The following is a 17,001-nucleotide window of genomic DNA, read 5'->3' on the forward strand; positions in this document are numbered from 1 at the left end:
TTAAAATTAATTTTCATGCTAAACATTTTTTTTAATTTAAATTAAAGTGTATATAAAGCAACTCAGATGCAGCTAGCTGGCTTCATTATAGACTTTATCATGCCCAGGCTTTTTTGGGCTGGGTAGGAAATCATGGTGCTAGGTTTAAACTGACAGCTATCATTCCATGGCACAGATGTGATACTACTTTCTGAATCAGATGAAAACTCACTTATGTCAGGCTAGTGTAGTGCAAATGCACAAAGACTGATTTTAGTACCTGTAGCTTGCATCTCATCTGCCATTAACAAACATGAATGTCAGTATCTATTTTCTTGTTCAGTGTTATTACTTTTAATTAATTTTTATTTTTGCATTTATTTATTTTAAAGGCATATAGGTATGAATCCCCACAGATCCCTTGGTGTATTCATGACTGTTTAAAGTGTGTATTAACCCCGCATAGAAAGATCAGTTTCTTTACTGACAGGATTACTACCATCATCCACTGACATATAAACATTTAACAACAGTATGATTACAGCCTGCCTGTTATTGTTACGGGAGAATGTGAAAGATTAGTTATAGTCTGTTTTGAACACTCGGTTGGTTGCAGTCTTCTAGCTGCCCTAATATGCTCAGCTTAAGTCTACATCGGTGACCCAATTCCCCAGACGACCTCTGACAAAATGATATGCCTGGATAAAGCAGCATGCATTATACATGCATCTCCACCCCGGACGGGAGGCCTGTTCCACACCTTACCCTGTTTAGTTTTTAGTCAAACTTGAAACCAGCTTAGCAAGCTGACTTCAGAAGTGCCAGATAAGTATTTGTCAACAGAACAGCTGGCGCACAATGCCCTCTTGTAGCTTTATGCCACAGCATATGCCAGCCGCTCGTAGCGTGTGGTAATTTAGCCGGGGCTGGTTCTACGGGAACAGATGGGCTCAAGTATTGTTATTCTCTCTCCAGCTCAGGGCCCCTGGGGGGAATCACTAAATAAAATCAAAGCAGATGGACCTCTCTGGGCTAGGCTGTGTTTATGATAAACAGTCAGTAGAACCAGTGTCCATCTAACACCTTAACCCCACCCTCCACACAAACTAACAGCAAACAGGATTACAGTAGTTTAACCTCACCTGCTTTGGTCTTAAACTTTTGATTCACCGAAAAACAGCAGTCAAACCCAAACAAATAGAAGGGTTAGGAAAGAGCTAAATTAGGACTTGCCCCATCCTGTGGAGAGTTTCAACAATTTCCATAAACCACAAGTCATTCTTTACTCACTTGACCTTAAACTTTAAAATTCTCTCAAAACAGAAACTCTTATTTTGGTGCTGGATTAGAAATGTCTCACTAGCCTGTTCTTTCTCACTGACAGAGGACTGTTTTGTTCTTTTATAACCTTGCCAAGATTTCATTGCTGTGGTTCTCACATCCACGCCATGGACACAGGCCTTGGTGGCAGCATGGGCATCTTAAACACCATCTCATAAGGTAATCTGGTGTCCCCTGTTGTTATATGGTGCACAGAAATGCAGAAGAGTTCTCACTTAGCATTGAAGTTCGAATCTACTTTCATTCCCATGGGAAAAAACAGCTATAAACAAAAGAATCCTATCAGTGCAGAAGGAAGGTAAATGTTTGCGGCCATTCAGACAACAGGAAAGCAGTGATTTCCGGCACTAAAGATGAAAAAGAGTGGAGCATGAATGGTTTTAAGCCAATCAGTCCTAACTCAATATACCACTTCAGTGTTGTTTTAACTCCATCACGGTAACCGGTTTTATTTAGTGTCTTCAAAGGTCAGTTTCTGATGAAGTCAAAGTAGTGTAATCAACCTAAATGTTTATTGCCAGAAGTATTAACTCAGCAGTTACTCAGTCACTTTAAGTTATCTTAAAATCTTTTCTTTAGTTTTTTTTCCCCCCAAACTTTTCTTCAGGCGTCCAAAGACAATTATTTTTCACCATTACCCAGATTGTTTTTTCTTTTCCGTGGACACGTGCCTCTCTAAAATTACACTCAGACATTTAGTAGATCTATCAAGTCAATTCATCAGCTGAGAGATACAAGTCCCTCTGGCTTGATTGTTGTCAGGACACAAAATTAGCATTTCTGTCTTTTTTTTTTTTTTTTAAAGCATCGATTGCAGCCTTCCATGTTTCATCAAACAACATTCTTTAAAAAAACACCACCATTTCTTTAAAATGCCACTTGTGGTATAAAGAAATGTGGAATTAACATTTTCATTAATCACTTTTTGAATCAGCAACGACATTCTTACATACAGCACATTGGCCACGATAGTTGTCTTTTGTAAAAAGATAAAACTACACTTATAGCCAAATACTCCATTTCACCTTTTGATGTCTTTCCAGTAAAACATGTATCATTGCTTCTTCTAAACTGCTGTTGTGTTCTGTATTGTAATCTTAACATTTATTCTCATCTAAGTAACACGTAAGTTGTTCTCTCTCATTTTCAGAAAGGACCTGGTCGCTTGGATGAAGAATTAATTGCCTCTAAAGCAACAGCTACCAGATGTTGTTGGTCCTAAGAGCCAGGTGTGGATAAATTGCATATGCAGAATGTGTGTAAAATATTTAAAGTCGTATCTTTCACTTAAGATGTGAAGTGTTTTTATTGCCCATCACTGCTTTGAGTATGGCGAGAGGAAAGGCCGGCGGCCCCCCTGGGCCCACCACACTATAGCGAAGCACGTGTGGTGTTAAGAATACGGCTGGTGAAGCTGAGAGTGAGACTTGGCATGGCTTTGTGTTTGGTGGAGTTGGTGCATAGAAGGGTGTGTAGGTGGAGGTTGTGGGGGTGGGGATCCTTCCACCTGTTCACCCTGTAATTCGCTCCTGGCTGCCACCTTTAACACTGCATTATTTACAGGTGCTCTCTTGATGGAGACACAAGCTGCTGCCTGCTTTAAATATGGATATGTGTGTGTGTGTGTGTGTGTGTATGTGCAAACAATGAATGCGTGCACACTATATGTGTACGCCTGCTTGCAAAAGAGTGAAATGAATTCATTTCACTAGTAGATTTACTTGTAATGCTAATATAATATAATACATGACAACATGTCAAGTGCCAGTATGAAAAAATGAGACACTAAGTACTGGACAACAGTCACAGTAATAACACCTGGTGATGGCAGTGGAGCATTTTGCAGTAACCTTTATTTTTGGAGAAAACAAACAATCCTTAATAATGCTCAATTTTTTGTGATATTCTTATCAATAAAAAAGACAAACTTTAAAATGGGATTAGTCTATTAAAATGCTAAAAACACTGTTTTTGACTCATGCAAAGTTGAAGATGCACGGTTTTCAGAGAGCACACGCGTGCATGCTCTTTCCCCATCGTCTCTGCAGGTTGCACATTGTGGAAATTGAAACCTGTGACCTTTTTGCTATCAGCTCTGCCTACTGTTTGCTGTTCTTAATGTTAACCTTGACCCACGTGATAGCATTTAGTTACTGGCCATGATTTCATATGAATTAACCCTTAATTATCCAAGCGCAGTGCATATGGAGACTGACACCAGACACACACAAGGCATACTGCTTCATTGTGAACTACGTGTTGTCATCCACTTTGTGTAAAAATGGGAATATTAAGGTTTTTTTTATGTCACAATCCACATTATGGTTTGTGTCAGTAAACCACATCCTGCTTCCTTTTGTACTCTTATTAACCCTTTCCTCTCACAACCATAGCAACAATTAGGTAAAACTAGAAAGTGCATTTTCTGAAGAAACTGCAGTGTGAATGCTTGAATCTGAATGTATGCACTGAAATGAATTAATTGCTGAATTTTAAGTTATACATTTTGAATAAGATGAAAGATACAGAAATTTTCACCTGAAAACCAAAGTGCAGAACTTTTGAAAGCTGATGTTCACACAGAAGAAGTTGGAAAATAGCTGAAAATGTTTTAAATGTAAATTAGAAAAACCTAAGTAATGAGAAAAGAAAATTTAGTCAGAAAACATCTGAATGAATATTAAAAGTTCATACTCTTTGAATCACTGAATGACTAAAATGTGATCCCTCCACTTGGATCCACACAGTTTAAAAAGTTTACATCCCTGAGCTTTTAAAGAGACGGTGTTGGAAAGAGAACAACGATGGCGACGTTTTGAGGGTAAAATGATGGCTGTAGAGCAAACACTGTGGACACAGCAGCAGTTGAAAGAGAAGTGTTTAAGATGAATCTTGGCAGAGTGAGAGAGAGCTCGTTAAGCAGGCAGGTGTGAGCCTGGTTGCTATAGTGACTGCACCCAATGGCTCCATATACACGCACACAGACATGCACCTCACTTTTGCTGCTTAAAATGAACAGAAAAGTCAGGCCGAAACAAATTGTTCCCAAATGAAAAGTACAAGTCGTATTGACAAAATTCTTTCACCGTGCGTGGCAGCAATGTCTAGTCTATCGAATTCTCAGTTTTCATGCCTGTGGACTTTATTATATTGGCGTGGTGACAGTGGAAAGACAGCCTGTACTTCTGATTTTCAAACGAACTTTCTGAGCCATTTTAACATTAGAGTCTATGGAAGAGTTGGAAGGAGGAGGCTGTGCATTGGTGACATTTATGAAAGAACCATAACACCTATTATAATAATAAACACATTAGATGAAAGAGGACAGCGATGGCTACGTTTTGAGGGTAAAATCAGACCTGTAGAGCAAACGCTGCGGACACAGCAGCAGTTTTAAGAAAATATTTTAAGATAAATTCACCCCCTCCTCTCACTCTAGCAGTTGAGCTGTCTCACTCTAGCGGCAACATTCCGTCCCATACACACCCATTATAAACTCTGAAACGGCTGAAAAAAAAAGGATGAAACTTAAACTGGAACTGAAGAAAAAGTATAAAAGATATTGAAAAGATAAATACAAGCTGAAAAGTTCAATGTCTTGACTTCGTTTTAAAGTTTTTGAATGGTGTCTCTAGGTCAACATATGTGGAAGTAGTTAGAGTTGAAAGAGGAGTAAGTTGAATGAGAATTTGAAGATCCTCCCTTTAAATTACATGGAAAATTTTTGTTGAATACAGTTGAATAATTTAAAAAAAACATAACAGCCAAAAATGAGAAAAATACAAGCACACATCTCCAAAAGAAGAGGAATCTAATGGTGCTTGAATGGTTTTTCTAAGTTGAATGGTGATCAGTGTTGGTCAAGTTACTTGAAAAAAGTAATCAGTAACTAATTACTGATTACCTCCCCCAAAAAGTAATCCAGTTACTTTACTGATTACTTATTTTTAAAAGTAATTAATTACTTAGTTACTTTTTAAAAACACGATTTACAACCTGAATAGGTGATAAAGCGATAGATCTTTCAGCCCAATTCTACTTTTTCTACATAATCCATCATACAAAATGTAATCAAATGGAAAGGTCCCTTTTTAAAACTTGTTTTATTAGTTTTAATCTTTTAACTTTATGCATCAAGCAAAAATTTAATTATATGCAACATTCTCTGACTGGAAGAATTTTGTTTAATATTTAAACCTATTTTCTGCACATTCCAGCACATAATTTTTTTAAAAAAAAATTTTTGTGTTTACACTCACTCTTTCAAATAGATGAAAGTAAAACACAGCAGAAAATAAATAAAATGAAAGACTAGCGGTCCTGTTGCTCTATTTTCACCTGTAAAGCAGGAGTGGGGCAGGCGGAGGTTTACCCTGGTGCAGGTGTGCCGCGGCGGTCAGTGGAGGAATCCGCGAGTTTCTCTGTGAGTTTCCCATTACGTCGTTGCGCACTTGGTGCTTGCTTGGAAGTTTAGGGGGGTTTTTTTGCTGTAAAAAGAAGTTTTCTTCCCACGCACAACGGACACGAATGTTTTTGTCACTTTTTATGGAATCAAACTCAAAGTAAGGTCAGTACTTCCACGCTTTAAACGCTGCACGCTCATACTCTCTCCTGCACTCGATATATTATCCATTGTTGATCTGCACACAGCTGTTGTCACGAACGTCGCACTTGCTTACGTCACTGTCATGAGACATTCTCTTAAAAAAATCACGGTTTTAGTAATGTAGTAACGCAGCGTTCCTACGGGAAAGTAACGGTAATCTAATTACCATTTTTGCAATAGTAATCCCTTACTTTACTCGTTACTTGAAAAAAGTAATCGGATTACAGTAACGCGTTACTTGTAACGCGTTACTGCCCATCTCTGATGGTGATAAAGGAAATAGCATACAAAAAGCGGGTCTACTCTGTGACATCATAGAGGTGCAGATGACATCAAAGGAACTCCACATGACAGACCTTCAAAACCCCTTAAATAGAGGTTGTAACCTCAACTCTTTTCATTGTTGTTTTTCAGTTCGGAGCTTATAGTTGCAATTCTCACACGTCTTGACAAAAGGTTTTTAAAAGTCCCTGAAGTCATTGCTGTGATATCATGCTTGGGTTATCAAAGAAATACTCTTCATCTTCGATGAAGACCATCATTAGAATGATGAAGGCTTTGAGCCTAAAAGATGATCCAACCCAACAGCCAGTGTCTACAAGCCAAGTACGGAGCAGTTTCTCCACTGGAGTGCAAAGTCCACCCAGTGTGATGAAACTATCATTGGTTGATCAATCTGCTTTAACTAGCAACAAACTTGCATCAAAAAGAAAGCGATCTGAAGTTGAGGATCGACTTGATGACAAAAGAAGCTTCTCCACAGCAAAGAAGCAACGGCGTTTCTCTAAAGAGAGACCCTGCAGTCACACTGAAATGAGCAAGACACAGAAGAGGGTACCTAACATATGGATCATCGGCTCAAGTTACATAAAGCGGGGAGAATGGGCAGCACGCCACGAGTTTGGAGAAAACTTTGGACTTGATGCCAATGTTCATTGGTTTGGAAAAACAGGGATGCGCTGGGATGGCGTCCTTCTTTGTTTTGATGCAGAGTTGATGTTCAGAAAGAGTCCACCTGATATTTTGGTCATTCATGCAGGCGGGAACGACTTGGGACTCGTATCCGCCCAGGAACTTTCCTCTGCAATGACTAAAGACTTGACTGAACTGCATGCAAGGATCCCCTCCATGACAATCCTATATTCCTGCATCAACGAACGCCAAATGTGGAGGTACAGAAATCCAAAGTACATGATGGACATGGGCGAAAAAACTGTAAACTCAATCATGAGAAAGGCAGTTCATTCCTTTGGAGGCTTCATCATTGAACATCCCTCCCTGAGATATTATGACGAAACCCTATTCGGACAGGATGGAATTCACTTCAACAAGAAGGGAAATGAAGTGTTTCTGACCAACATCCGCTGTGCCATCGAGAAGATCCTTTAGAACTTGTCTCACAGAAAATAGACTTGAGAAAACGCACGACCTCTGGCAAGCCCAACCTACCATCTGACATCAGGAGCTCTATCAAAACTGTCTTTATTTGATTACTTTAATGTAGTCAAATAAAAATGAGTACAAATCTGAACACTTAAAGTAAACTTCATTAAAATAAAACGATAAATAGATAAATACAAGCTGAATAGTTCAATGTCTTGGCTTCGTTTTAAAGTTTTAATGGTGTCTCTATGTGAATGTATGTGGAAGTAGTTAGAGTTGAAAGACGAGTAAGGTGAATGAGAATTTGAAGATCCTCCCTTTGAAAATTTTTGTTGAATAAAGTTGAATAATTTAAAAAATATAAATGTTAAAAATGAGAAAAATACAAGCAGTAATGTCCTAAAGAAGAGGAATCTAATGGTGTTTGAATGGGTTTTCTAAGTTGAACTGTGTTGAAGGAGATAGATGCCGAAAAACGTACGGAATATATAAAATGGAATAATAAAGATTGAAAGAACAATACTGTGAATGCTGATAAGCATTCACACTAATTATTTAAAGAGACAAATGATAATCTGAAGGTCCATCCATCCATCCATCCATCCATCATGCTTATCCAAGGGTTGCAAAGGGGCTGGAGACCATCCAGACATTATTGTCTTTGTAGGAAAACTTCTTATGAGCTCTTGACAGGGTTTATGAAACATACAAAACCTCACTATGAATGGAGCAGCTTCATGGATTAGACGTGGGTTATATTATTATAATATCATCTTTATTTATATAAATGCTGATCTTTATTATAAATACACAGGACTGCAATTCATATTGAAGTAAAACTTCAACTTTATTTTTTTACTCTTTTCATCTTAATAAAGGATTTTGAATCATCGGTTTAATAAATTTTTTTTTATCAGTTACATAAAATGGTTTCCAGAAGTTTGTACAGAATCCCTCTCCTCCTTAAAAATGACTCTCTGGTGCCTGCAGGATGGACGAGGTGCACTCTGTACAGATAAACGCATAAACACTCCTTGTACCCAAACAAAGGCATCAAGCAAGCATTTCATTAGACCATTGTGTGATATGGCAGGCTGCTGCTGTGAATGTATTTATTAGTTTGCGATACATGCCTTTTCCTGTTGTTCCCGGGGCAGTGGATAATGCCGGTTTTGTTCACGGCCCAGTGTGAACGGCGCCTCGGCTGCCAGCTGTCAGGGCTGATACCGTCTCATTTGGATTCCCAGCCTGCTTGCTGAATGGCTAATTAGATTTGCCATTTTCAATCCACTGATTGCTATACATAGCAGGACAAAGGGGCTGACAGCATGTAGCATTCAAGTCCAACTGTAACAATTAATAACTACGGTAATTAACATGTGCGTTGGGCACCATTGATTATGACATTACCTGCAGAACGGATGGCCTGGCCCCTGCCATTTCATTAAGGAGCACAGATATAGATTGTTATTAATAAACTGCTCTCTGCAGCTGAGGGGAGGTTATTAATTACACAAATTAGCGAGTGCAAAGGTAATCAAGTTAAAGCGGTTTCGTTCACAATAATTGATCTAATTTTTACTGACCACTCCTGTTCTATCGTGTCACACGGCCCCGTGTGAAGAGAAATCACCTCATTAACAAAAGTTTAATCCTACTCATAGTTCTTGGACTGCCTGGCTTTAAGGTCATATCTGAAATGTCAGAACAATTTGAAATTGATTGGTGGTAAATTGAATCAATGTCATGTTTAGAAAAAACAATAACAACTAATGGATGAGGCAAGCTCGCCCAAAGCAAACAGGTTTGGTGGAAGGTGTGGCATGATGTTTGCTGAGTGAGTTTGGTCTGGCTCTGTCACTTTCATAATTCATTATGTCTATAGTTAGAGAAATGTCAGTATGTGGGTAATTAGCAGCAGCTGCAACGACCTGTTGGTGATGGTGGAGGAGGGAGGATGTGGTATGTCGAGGGGCAGTTTACTGGAGAATAGACAGACAGCAATAGATTGAAGTATGGCTTTAAAGGAAGTCACACTTTTTTTGTTGCAAATGAACTCTTAACATGTCGCCTCTGTTGCCTCACAGCAAGGTCCTGGGTTTGAATCCAGTGACCAGCTGAGGCCTTTCTGTGTAGAGCTTGTATGTTCTTCCTGCGCCTGTAAAGCTTCTCTCTCTGTACCCTGGCTTCCTGCCAGCGACTTGTATGTTAGGTTAATCAGTGATTCTAAATTGACCCAAGGTGTGAATATGAGCATGAATGGTTTTCTGTCCCTCTGTAATAGTCCTCTGACAGACTGGTGACGGTGTGCTCCCCCCAATCCATGACAGCTAGGCTCCAGCCCTTTTTCAAACTTGAATGGGATAGTCAAAGAATAGATGGATCATACTTTTATAGTCTGAGAATTTGAATGTTCAGTTCAGCTGAATGATGTTCTTATGACTGCTAAGAATTTTTGTTTTCTTGTCTATCTTGGAAGATCTTAAGCATCAGTTACTGTGGTTTAAACATTGTACATGGTTTCATCAGTTTTTAGGTCAGATTGGGCTGGTTACATGGTTAACCAATAATTTCGGCCAGATGCAATGGTTCATCATTGTTGCAACACATACTGAAAACAGAAATAAAATACACAGCTGTCTTTTAGAATGGCATTTGCTTTTTTTTTTTAAACATGCATATTTGATTTGTACTTCACATCTTGTCTTAGGGAGGCTGAAAACCACATCATTATTAAGGCCTTTCTGTGTTTTCACAGTTAAATGAAAACACGAGGACAGCCATGTGATCCCTTTGCATTTTAACAGCATACAACAAGCAACAGCTGACGCATTCATTTGATGGTCATCACCACTGGCAGTAACCAAAAGTAAAACTATTTTAGAATTCATGCTTGGTATCAAGCTGCGGAGCTATATAAAGCTCTTTTTTTTTTTTATTACTATGGTAGAAATCAGAAGAACTACACATTATTGAATATTAAAGACAAAGTACCAAAATAAATAAATGAATTTGCAATAAAAGTAAATTTTATTTAACCATACAGCAAAGAGAAGTCTCTAATTCTAGCAGTGAATTTACTGTCTGGCTTTGTTCCCCAATCAATCCCCTTGGCATAGAAGGCGTAATTTGGCATGCAAGGGGAAAAGTTAAGGGGAGCAAGTCTGCAGGAGAGCTGGCACTGCGAGTTAAGTCCTGTACACAGGTGTGTAGAGAAGTATTAAAGGTGCAATTTGTAATGTTGGTAGTTCAAAATATTCCAAATCTTGAAAGTTGTCATCAGATTGAAAAAGAATTTTGAAATCTATATGTTGGACTTTAGCGATATCTACAGAAGCTGGCGCTGATGACTAGCTAACTCCGCCCTAGTGGCTGTTGTAACAACACTTTGTACCGTTAGTCTGATTATAATTTCTAAACAGTTCTACTGAATGAATGGATCTGGATAGGCTTTTTAATGCAATACAGATCAGCTTTCTCCATGATTCAGATATCTTGTGGTTTATTCCATTGAATGCATGTGAGATATTTTCCCTGAAATGTCTTAGCCTGTCATTGTTTTTAACCATATTTGTGTTTTACTATTTTGTACTCTTGCCAAAAAATATTTGTGGTTTGCCAGATTTGCAGGTCCCTCCCCAACCCTAACCATGGATAGGGCAGCTTTTTTGCTATGGTTTGTTTTTAGCTTAGCGAACCTCTACCCTCATGATGTGAAACCTTATCTGTGAATATATATGCTTACATTTTAAATTTCGATTAAAAGCTAAGCTTTAAAATGTGAGCATTTCCTAAAGGCAGCGTGCAAGACTTTAAGATCAATGCAGGCAGAACTGTCAAAATATTCTTCAATTTCTTATGTGCTTATGAAAAAAAGGATGGCTAAACCATATGCTCTGTATGTTTATAAGCCAGTCATAATTTAAATATGTGCAGTTTACAAAGATTTTGTCTGGGAACAGGGAGCCTTGCTGGTCCCTCTCATTGTTTTAGAAGCAGTCATTTGACATACGTTTTAGCTTCCTAGTCCACAACACAACCCAGATGTCCCTTTCCTTCTGGTTCAGGTGTTGGGAAAACTGCCAGCAAAAACAAATCCTCTTGATCCCTACAAAGCTACAAAACATGAAGGGAAATGGACAGTTTTTCTGATAGGTTCACAGAGTAGTTTATGATAACTGCACCTCCCATCACCACAACACATTGCCTCTACCTCTTTGCACAAGAACAAAATACACACAGATTTCTGTTTCCCCTCCACCTGACAAAAAAACAGCAGCCTTTTCCATCATCCGGAGTGTGTGAAAATTCACACTCATTTTTCACAACACATCTTAATATGCGCTGCTCCTTTTTTTTTTCTTCCTCTCCAATCCCGCATATGAAATCCTTCCATTCCTGGCTGCCAACACCAAAAGATGCAGCCAATCATCTCCAAGCAATGGCAGTTACAATTTTCTGTGAACAATTTGCTCCCTTAAGAGGAAAATTGCTTTCAATATAAGCTCCCTTTGAAAGACAACAACAATAAAAAGATACAACTGTAATACCGCTGCCTCTGTCAGCACTTGGCTGGGACAGCTTCAGCGGGAACATATGACTGGGGGATGAGGTGCTTACAAGTCAGCCTTGTAATATCAGCATCTGTGTGAGACAGTCCTGGCAAATGAATCCCACTTTGAACATAACAGCTTGGCATCACATGAAAATGACTGCCATGAGCAGCAGTTGTCAGATATGCTCTTGCCATTGTGTTGGTGAATTGTCATTTATTATATGTTGCGCCTGCTTCTGTCAGCTCCTGTTGACTGCGTGTATTGATTTGCAGGAGCAGAGGGGTGCAGAGGTCACTTTGATCAACACTCTGCAGCACACGGGAATCACACTGAGCTGACATTCCATTACCTGAGACAAAAAGGACTCAAAACAAAGAATATGTTAAAGAACACTGGACTTCAATACAGCAATATGACTATAATTAACAGAGAAATGAATGTCTTATGCTGAAATGGCTACATGGTGTCTTTTCCTGGAAGCTATTGTGCAGTGGAGACAGTTGTGCGATCTCCTTGATATTACATGCTTGACCTTTGGCTCAACCATTCTCCTTGTGGCCTTGTTGCTTCTTTAAAGCAATTATGGTCCTTCCTGGTGCTTTAAATTACCTGGAAGATCAAGCAAGGCATTTGACTAAACTGGTATATGTAAACAGTAAAAAAAATACTGTTCATTCATTTACTTGTAGTTCACTTTTAGATGCGTTTTAATGTCATCAAGCCATTGTGCCGCTGTCATTGGTACCATAGATGTGGCTGATAGGTGCCCTCGTGCACCTAGTCTGGAAGTTGTGTAATCATGTATAGTGATCAGTGGAGGAGTACAAGTTTGTGCTACAGATACAGACGTTTGAGATGCATTTTTGTTATATCAGAATTATGGTGGGTAGGTTCAAAGACATTGCTGTGCAATTATGAGAGTCTTCTGTTGCAGCCAGTTTAACTACCTTCATCAGGTTTAAGACTTGTGCTTATAACCACGCACTTATGACCACAAATTTAGATTTAGAAACCAGAAAACTTCCTCTGATTCTTAGGAAATGACAGCAAAAAACAATGTTTTTGTGTTTACTTGCATTGTTTCTGTCATTACAGGTCACCGCATAGAGAAATAGTTTCAGAGCAATAGGAAACTAAAACTATTTACCATGCTTTGTGTTTACACATCTCACACTTGGGCCAATAAACACATTCATTCTCATAACATTAATATATTTTTCCAAGATTTAGTGTGAATAGAATCAACAAACTAATATGTTTGTATACTGTATTAAAAATAACCCTCCTGTTCCTGACAAAAGAGATTTTTTGTCATCTAGAAATTCTAAAAACTAAATTAAAGACTGTGAGACTGTTCTGACAGCAGCAATATTCTTTATTTAGTAGTAAGTGGTTTGCAATAATTAGGGACCTGGCTGTGAGGGTAGGTGTTCGCTTTGACTGCTCAGCTGCAGATGAAACGCGTGTCTCATTGCTCTTCTTTGAGTCTGGCTGACTGGCGTTATTGCGTGAGCCAAACCTGCCGCTGTCTGTCGGGCCTGTCAAAGTCATGAGAGGATCACTTTATCATCGTTTGTCTGCCGTGTCTGACGCTATTGAGTAGGAGGCAGCCCTTAGGGAAATGGGGGCAGGCTGCTGTATTTGCTGTATGCTGAGTTTTTACTTAGTTGCTAGCTTGGCTTTATCAGGACTGTTGTTTCAGCCTGTCAGATTGCCTGGTAAGGTTGGTTACACGGCCTGCAAAACGCCAGCGGCCTTGCCAAATGTGGTATTACTCAGTATGATGACAGTGATGCTAGAACAAAGCTCCTCAACAAAGCTAGAAAATCTGATTGTACTGCACTGGTCAAAGGTGCCATGCAACTGTGATGACTTTCACAGATTTTGCACAGATACATTACTGTACAGTAGATTACTTTGCAAGCTTTATTTCTTCCCCATATCACTGTACAGTGTTTTTAGAACTTTCAAGGAAAACCATTGGATCATAACATGCTACTCTCAGGTTTTTAGTTATGAGCTAAAGTGTGACTGATATTTGAGGACTATGGAATGCATCTACTACACTTCATGGCTCTCTTATCGATAGCTGATATATTTCATTCAAGACCACATTCTCATATTGTTGCTAGAAAAAACAAATCACCAAAAACATTTGAAATAATTTGCCTGGAAAACATGACTAACTGAATATAACCACATTTTACAAGTTTTTAGACAACAGAAAGACCCCAAACAGACTCATATTTTCCTGCTAAGGCAGCCGTGAAGAGAGGAGCTCTGGGCATGTGAGCAGATGGATAAACATGACATGAATCCATCATGGCTTATAAAGCTCTGTAACAAGGCCAAAGACTCTCACCATCACCAGCAGACAATATAAGGAGTGCCATATGAAAACATGACACAACACTGAGAGCTCATTAGTACAACATCATGATGCCGACAACCAAATTACATGGGCCATGAGTCTGAGTACAGGAAATCACAGTATTATTCCAATCCATTACACTAAAGTGAAACTGCTGTAGCTTCCTGTGAAACTGAATAGTCATGCTGCTGAACAGTGGAATGAGCTTAACAAGTTCTGAAGGGTATCAACATTAACAGACCGCGTCAGCTGAAATACAGCAGTTTGCATGACTCAGACAAACTTCAGCCTGAAAGATTATCGTAGGTGGCTCACTAGGTATTATCAACTGAACAATATGGAAGATTCAGTGTCAGTTAACACATGTGCCATCACCAGTAAGCCAACGAGACAACAAGCCATCTGGCTTTAATTTTTTTTTTAAATAATTATCCATTAGACAACTTATATGGTATTTTTGTCTTGCATGTCCAAAGCACGCAAGGAAACGTCTGTCAAAGAAATACAGCCTGAATACAGTAGCTGCGTTTGGGTGTATCTAGATGGGATAAAGGAAATTAGCATTATATTCAAGGTTGTTTTATCTGTAAACAAAGCTATTTTAAAAAGGTCCAGAGTTGGGAATGGTGGAGCATGTGTGCACCTCATATGATAAAGCTTAGTGATAGCACTTAATGGTGCTGCCTGCACTTCACAGTTATCAGAAGTTTGAATGGGGAGCCGTTTGCGTGCATCCATCCCAGCTGAGACACTGCATGTATTACACACCGCTCCGGGGCAATCCACAATGCAAAATTGATTAATATTTGCTTTCAAAATGACACGGCTTGATGCATGGGGGCTCTCCACATGTAAATGAACACTTTAAAGGAGATGAATAGCCTCAACTGAGGATTGTAAAGTTCAAGCAGCAGATTTGCATATTTATATTACAACTTACTGATAATAAGCACAGCAGAAAGAAGTAAATGCAATCCGTTTGTCAATGTACAATTCCTACATTACAAAGCTAGCTCTTATTAGCTTCTGTGAACTGATATGTTCAATTACTTGCCACAATAGCTGCGCTGAAGATGTATTGTGCTGCATTTTGACTTTATAATACAATTTAGATGATGACAGAGACAGGAGACAATTGATGATTCATTTAGAAGGACACACCGTACAAGCAGAAAGAAAATAGGCTTGATCTCGCAACATTATTATTTTGTTTTTATATTTATTGTTTGCAAAAATGTATTTAAAAGAATTTATCTGTGATCATTTATCAAAACATTTAAATTTGCACCTGTGTTGTCTGCAAAAATCACTATACCCATAGACGTGATCTATGCTTACAATGATTTTTCTGCAGTTACTGCTTGCTTTTGGAGTGTCATAATTTGGCTTCGGCATAGATTTTCTGTTCCTAAGGAATAATCCAAAACCAGACACTTTGAAATTGAAAAAACAAACAAAAAACACTTTATTGTGCTATAATTTTTGATTCAATCATTTTTCTAGAACCATCTGGAAGGTTTAATTTTTTCTGTTTAGTAAAACTGTGATTGCAGTGAGATTTCATTTTCAGGTCAAAACCTAGTTTGGTTCACTTTGGTTTATGAGCAAATACCTGCAGAATGACTATCTGCCTCAGATGTGCCTTGAAATTAGGGCTAATTAAAAAAGCGTGCAGAAATTATGGTAGTTTCGAAAAAATGTAAACAATAAGAAAAGGAAAAATCTTTAAGAACAAAATGACAACTTCACGTGATGCAATTTGCTGTTTTGCATGATTAATACCCTGAATAATTGGAGGCTAGTGTTGCTAAAAAAAAACAGGTTTTCACAACAGGTAAATGCATTTGGAGCCATGTTTGCCACAAGTTTACAGTTAATTTTTTGAGGGGGATAAAAAAAGTTACCTGGAGCTTAGCGGCCGTTTATGAACATATAACATACTGCTGGTATCAGATACCAGATAAACTTCAATAGATTCTGTGATATGAGTAATGGCAGAGAACATATGCTGCATGAAGCCAGTGGATGAGAAAGAGGATACTGCAGAAACAAAACAATATATGAGTAATCTAATATGTGCCATATGTTCACCATACATATAGTACCTCCTCTCTTTGCTGAAGTAAAAAATGAAATCAAATATCACAAACCATTAAATTGGGCTGATAAAGATTAGCAGGAGTGTAATGCTACACCATCTTTTGAATGGGAATTCTTTTGTTTTTTTTGTTTGGTTGACACTCAATACCCCCCACCCACATCAGTTGAATCACCTTTTTTGGGGGCTCTTAATAACTCCTAGTGTAGTGCTTGGAGAGGACCTTGCCAGGACTCCAGGTGTTAAAATGCACTTGGCCAGAGAGACAGGAGAGTCAGCCAACCAGTCTGTTCCTGGTCCCCTCCTTCACTTCATCTCACTGTTACAGGGATCTTACAGCTCACTGTGCTGTGCACACATCACAGACTGTAAGTCACATGTACATAACGATTTTCAAATATACATTTTATTTACTGTACTACAGTTTCCCATCAGGAAAGGATGCTCACTTTTGAATACCTTAAATGCGAACACTCTCCAGTTCCAACCCTAAAATCTATCACAGCTACTTAAAGTAGTACTATATATAAAATGGGAGACCAGCACCTACTGGAAGTCATTATGTATCTCATTCTAAAGCACTATGCAGACATGTAGTCTGTGCACTACTGTGCCATAAAACCACCATCAGTATCTAGTCAGAATCTTAGTTTTTCTTACTAATTGG

The 17,001-nt window shown here is 38.6% G+C and overlaps 1 protein-coding gene across 1 annotated transcript; it reads left to right on the plus strand.

The window, feature by feature from the left end:
* Positions 1 to 6,454: 6,454 nt before the first annotated feature.
* Positions 6,455 to 7,315, plus strand: LOC146678268 (uncharacterized). The gene has a single exon (XM_085413200.1). The coding sequence runs from the start codon at positions 6,455 to 6,457 to the stop codon at positions 7,313 to 7,315; it is 861 nt and encodes a 286-aa protein (XP_085269326.1).
* Positions 7,316 to 17,001: the final 9,686 nt, after the last annotated feature.

Source organism: Rhamphochromis longiceps, linkage group LG1, assembly GCF_057381845.1.
Source record: "Rhamphochromis longiceps isolate RC_006_pf linkage group LG1, R_longiceps_female_GT1.1, whole genome shotgun sequence".
Classification (NCBI taxonomy): Eukaryota; Metazoa; Chordata; class Actinopteri; order Cichliformes; family Cichlidae; genus Rhamphochromis; species Rhamphochromis longiceps.